Source organism: Gymnodraco acuticeps, unplaced genomic scaffold, assembly GCF_902827175.1.
Source record: "Gymnodraco acuticeps unplaced genomic scaffold, fGymAcu1.1, whole genome shotgun sequence".
Lineage (NCBI taxonomy): Eukaryota > Metazoa > Chordata > Actinopteri > Perciformes > Bathydraconidae > Gymnodraco > Gymnodraco acuticeps.
In genome coordinates this window covers 169,741-175,527 of record NW_022992103.1, presented here as the reverse complement: position 1 = coordinate 175,527, position 5,787 = coordinate 169,741, and the positions used below count along the sequence as shown (strand labels likewise).

General features: G+C 41.3%; 1 protein-coding gene across 4 annotated transcripts; it reads right to left on the bottom strand.

Annotated features, from left to right (window-relative positions):
* Positions 1 to 1,253: 1,253 nt before the first annotated feature.
* On the bottom strand, positions 1,254 to 5,435 carry LOC117537681. 4 transcript variants are annotated; one of them, XM_034202988.1, is made up of 6 exons: positions 5,163 to 5,435; positions 3,166 to 3,887; positions 2,892 to 3,066; positions 2,609 to 2,759; positions 1,917 to 2,106; positions 1,254 to 1,739 (listed from the first exon to the last, which is right to left on the bottom strand). In XM_034202988.1, the coding sequence occupies exons 2-5, from the start codon at positions 3,531 to 3,533 to the stop codon at positions 1,919 to 1,921; spliced, it is 882 nt and encodes a 293-aa protein (XP_034058879.1). In that variant the 5' UTR covers positions 3,534 to 3,887; positions 5,163 to 5,435; the 3' UTR covers positions 1,254 to 1,739; positions 1,917 to 1,918. The 4 variants fall into 4 exon arrangements, with proteins under 4 accessions (XP_034058879.1, XP_034058881.1, XP_034058882.1 ...); XM_034202990.1 differs by having other exon boundaries at positions 2,026 to 2,106; positions 5,163 to 5,426; XM_034202991.1 differs by lacking the exon at positions 1,917 to 2,106 and having other exon boundaries at positions 5,163 to 5,426.
* Positions 5,436 to 5,787: the final 352 nt, after the last annotated feature.

Genomic DNA, 5,787 nt, shown 5'->3' with positions numbered 1-5,787 from the left:
CTCTTATATAATTATTTCCTTTTTCCTCTGCATCACCAAGTTGTGTTCCTGTCAGGCTGTTTCCCAGGTTTGGATATAACTTCTATATTTTCTAATTCGGAGAGTCTTGTCTTGATTCAAGGATTCTAGGGAGGACTGTACAGATGTAGCACTCCAGATCGGACTCACATGGGTGTGTCCCAGTCAAAAGCCCAGCGGATGCCAGTGGCTGGGGGTGTTGCCAAATTGCTAGAGGGCGTTGCCCAATTTCCCCATTTGTTCAATTACAGGATTTAACCATGAGATGGCGCTTCATTCACAAAATACACAAAGACAACTGGGTGTTGTAGAACTTAGTCTGTTTGCAATGTTTGCAGACGACTCGGTACGTTATCACGCAGGGATTTACACACACACGCCTAAAGAACTATCGGTCCCTGGAGGCACACAACTTTTTTACAAGTGGCTTTGTTGGAGTTGTGCTCCATCATAAACTACCTTCATCGGATACCTACCTGTTCCGATGTGATGTAAAGCCATCCTGGAGGGTGACAGAGAAGCCGCAAAGGCTGGCTTCCGCATCTGCCAAACTATGCCATACCTGGGGGTTTCATGTGATGGCTATGTTTCCTGTGACTGCTGTGGTGAGGGTGTTATAGAGGCTAAGTGTCCTTACAGGTGGGGGCAAGACACCTCTACTGGGTATCAACAGTGGCTTGAGGACAAAAGAGGACATCTGGAAAGTCTGACAAGCTTAAAGAGAAGTCATGCATATTTCACTCAGGTATTTCAATATTTCACCTGCATATACCTGCACACCTCTAATAAGTCTGGAGCATTTTGTGCAATTATCCAAGATAATTATCCACAGATGGCATACTGTCTATAATGTACATATTAGTGTTATGATGATTGCATTGCATTTGATTGCATTTGACAGGTCCAAATGCAGATGTTTGTTACCAAATGGATGTATGCAGACTTCATCACTTGGACTCCTCAGACCTGCCTGATATTCAGAGTACAAAGAGATGAGGACTTCATCAGTGGTGCCATTAATGTGATGCAAACATTTTGGTCACAACACATACTACACAAACTTCGGGAGCTGAAAGATGCACAGGTAGGTGGTTGAATTTCCTATCAGTGTAAAAATGGCAACAAATAAGTCACTGTGACAGAGTGACATATTTATTTATACCAATTCATTTTGAAGCATATTATAGCTATTTCATTCAGTATCAACATAGACTACATGTACAAAATCAAATATCACAAAGCCTATACATTTATTTACAACATGAAAACATACATAGGCTACAAATAGAATGAATAATGGGCTGTACAATATTGTCTATACTTGTGACTTTGATACTAATCAGATAATAATTGTTGATATTGTGATGTTGATCAAATTGTTCTTGTGTTATTTTCAAAGGGGGTGTACTCATTTATGATAAGCACTGTATATGTTTCTGCTAAGTAGGCAGAACACAGTCCAGTCGAAAGCAGCACAGGGAGTGACCCATCAGGCAACACAAGTGGCAGCAGAACATCAGGCAACAGAGGCAGAGTGTCAGGCAACAGAGGCAGACAGGCAACAGAGGCAGACAGGCAACAGAGGCAGGGTGACAGGCGACAGAGGCAGAGCGTCAGGCATCAGAGGCAGAGCGTCAGGCAACAGAAGCAGAGTGTCAGGCAACAGAGGCAGGGTGACAGGGTGTGCAGCAGCAGAGCAGCACTGAGATCAGTTCAGGGACCTGTGGAAAGACAAACAACAGGTGGTTTTGATTAGAAAGATCCATTATGTCTCAACTGAAACCTGTTAAATGGCACAATTGGAACAATAATGACTTCTTTGTTGTATAAAAAAGTTGCATAACATATTGTTCTCTGATGCTCATTATTAAATGACTGCACATTGATTTTGTTCTTACTCTCAGATTCTGTAACGGTTGTACATGACACTGCCAGACAGGTTCATTAGTGCTGCACAGACATGCACAATCCTATCAATCATGGCCTCTTCTCTCTTCTGTCTCTCACCCTGCAGTCTCTTCACCAGGCGCAGAGGAAGTGGGCCATCCAGAATGTGGTACCGGCTCTTCAGGGCACCAATGACTCTCTCTGCAGACCACAGATCACATATTTGTTGTTAACATGCTGTTTATCTACATTGTTATGTTTGAGTTTCACAGGAGTAGCACAGTTGACCGTTATATCATATCGTCAGTGCATTGTGTCCTATAATTAGTGTTTATTTTTCATGCTAAAGTGAAGAAAGATCCCTGTTAACTTCCTGTTATCCTGTTCTCTTGATATTGCACTAAATGTGAACAACAGTTCAATGTATTTAAATATAGAATAACTTGTTTTTAAGATAAAATGTTATCTGAAGACACCCTACAAAGTAGGGATTACACATGTACTCGTTGATGTGATTAATTGAATAACGTCTCAGCACTTGTTAAGCCGGATCTGTACTGTTACAGTAATTAATTTAGTTAGGGAAATGTGAACCACGTCAGCGGCAAGTAGCAACAGTGATTTGATGATGCAGCACACTCTGAATACCAAAAACATTCAAATGTACATACTGTATGAATCTGACTGCTGACTCTATACTTACCAATGTGAATTCTGATGTTCGAAGTCACACGAGAATTTGCAACATCTTCGGCTGACAGTTGTTTTCGGCCCCTCGTGAAAGACGGTGTGATGAGCTGTGCACCCAGAACAGCAAAGTCATCCTTCAAAGTGAAGCCCCTGTCGGCTAAAATCTGAAATAAACATAACAAATACTTAAAAACACTACTTTACTTCAACAGCAACTCAAAAATAGTAACTATGGGTAAATAATAAATTCACAAATAAGACTTAAATTAGAAACAAAAAAACAGTTCAATTGTTACCTGATCTCCTGCATGGTGGAACTTCTGAGATAAGAAGTCTGAGTTCCTTACAATATGCACATCTGAAGCCCTCCCTCCCCAGCCTTTGGAGAGATATGTGATTGAGCCAGATGGGTGACATGCAATGAAATACTTCACTGTTGTCCAGTTTTTGTATTTTGAGTAGGTGATAGCTCTGTGAGAAGAGACAGTCGTTAGTAATACTTATCTATAAATTGTGTACATATACACAGACAGCCAGGTAAGTATTACAAAAACCCGAAAAATATCTCACCTTGTTTTCAGCTTCTTTGAGTGTTCAATTCTGATCTCAAAGCAGTCGATAATTGCAGTCACTCTAGGGTACTGGAAGAGAACCTCTGCTGGTACTGTGCTTCTGATACACTCTCCATCAGGCCATTTAATCAAAAAAGAAATGTTGGCGTACATCAAATCCAACCATCGGGAGAATACATCCAGGAAAGTGCTATGTGCCAGGTCAAATATTCCACACATCATATCGGTTGAGGGGTTCTGCCGCAGTTTCACCAGAGTAATAAAGAGCTGGTCTTGTGTTGACATCTTGGATGTTTTCTGTGACTTAACAAACTGTACCAGGTACTGATGAAGAGTGTCAAATACTGTCCATGACAGGCCTGTCATGACTTTACATTTAGTGTCATTTTCTCTCAGTGTTTACCGACATTTTCAACGTCTCCAATTATCTGATGGCTTCAGCTCGCTCCTTCATGGCCTCATCTCTTTCTCTTCTTAAATTATACAATTCTTCATAAAGTTGTTTTCTCTCTAACTCCTGAAGAGGTATGGGAGCTTCTGATGTTGGGGATTCTGGTGCTGGGCCCTCTGATGTTGGGGATTCTGGTTGGGCAGACTGAACACCCTCACGCTTCCTCCTTCTCTCCAGCCTCTGAAGTACTGACCTGGGAGACTTTGTCTTTTTATGTGGGAACAGCGAGGGTGTGTAGTCTGGGTGGGCTATGTCCTCGTTTTTTAAGCCTAGGGCAAGACAGTTCACAAACGAAATGAGAAGGGGATAGAAGGGGGTGAAATACATTTTAACTGCAGAAAGCTCGGAAGCTACCACCAGTGTTGTTAGCAGTGTTGGGACTAACGCGTTACAAGTAACGCGTTACTGTAACGCCGTTATTTTCGGCAGTAACTAGTACTCTAACGCATTACTTTTTAAATTCAGTAACTCAGTTACCGTTACTACATGGTGCGTTACTCCGTTACTGCGTTAGTTTTTGTATATAGTCAACAGCCAGGCGAACAGAGATGAGAACTGTACTTAAGTACAGTACTTGAGTAAATGTACTTAGATACTTCCTGTGTCACATGCGGAGACGGGCTGTGGGCGTGTTTGTGTTGTTTACTAACAAGACTATCATGGCGGCGGCGGAGCTCAAGTCTAGTTTCTCCACCTGGAGATATTCTCACTATTTCACTTTTGTCGAGCACAAAGAAAAGAACGTTTTAGTTAAATGTAAGTTGTGTCTTGGCGGGTCAAAGAGCCTATCTACTGCCCAAACCAGTAATTCAAATATCTTAAAACATCTGCAAAAACAACATGCTGGGACGAAGCTAGTAGCTAAGACCACAGAGACTCAGCCGACGCCACTCCACCTCCACCTAAGCAACAGCGGCTGGATTTTAACCAAGGGACTGCTAGCCATGGAAAAGTCGATACAGCCATTGCACAGTATGTTGTAGAACACATGCAGGCTATTGCTACGGTGGAGTCACCCGCTTTCAGGGAGCTAGTTAGCATGATAGCATGTCCGGGCGGCACACGGCATATGGGACGGAAAACTTTTTCCAACTACCTGGAGAAAGAATATACAAAAATGGAAAGCCAGCTAATATCGATGCAATCCAGATTGCATATAATGCATGTCAAGTTGATCAACAGATTGTATTATTCTCCAATGCAATAACAGTACTGAAATGAAGGCTATAAGGGCATTAATGGGAGCCCTTTTTTCAAGTAACAAAAACGTTACTTTTCACAGTAACGCATTACTTTTGGGTGTAAGTAACTAGTAAAGTAACTGAGTTACTTTTGACATGAAGTAACTAGTAATGGTAACTAGTTACTGGTTTTCAGTAACTAGCACAATACTGGTTGTTAGCATAGCTGTGTTTTTGTATACTCAAGCAAGGTAGCCTGCATAACGTAGTAGTTAGTTAACTTCTCTTAAAACTAGTAATTGAACATTCATGTTAACTACGAAACAATTTAACACTGTTATTGTGTGAATAACGTTGTCATACCTGTAATGAAGTGCTGACTACAGACGTACACATGTTTGGATTTTGGATCCCACAGGTGACCTAACTCATCCTCCCGACGGATCGCTTGAAGCCACCGGGTTCTTCTCCTGGGCTCTGTGCTCCCGTTGGGCAAAATATAAAATTTTAGATTTGGATTTTTAAGCTTGTTAGTTGTACAAAAGGGCACACTGCAGCTCCTAGGCATTGTGGAAGCCGGTTTGTTTTCCCCCTCAGCGCGAACCGGATGTGACGTTTTGTGGGCGTTCCCTCGCTTGCCGACTGTATCTATGACAAAATGTATATTTAGTTTTCGTTTGATTGATTGATTGATTGATTGAAAAGTTTATTAACAGCTTGTATATTGGGTACAGTACAGTACAGCTCAAAACATACAATTGTTAAGGGGATGCAGACCAGAGAAAGACTTTCGTCTTGTTTACATCAGGGTCCCCCATTTCCAATTCATCATGTCATTTAAGACATATAAGACATATTTGACATACAGATGGCTTATTTACAATTTACATACAGGTGGTTTTTTTACATACAGATTGCTTGTTTACAATTTTCATTTTAGATTTCGTTCTAATACATCATAACCGGACATTTAAGACATACCAAGTCT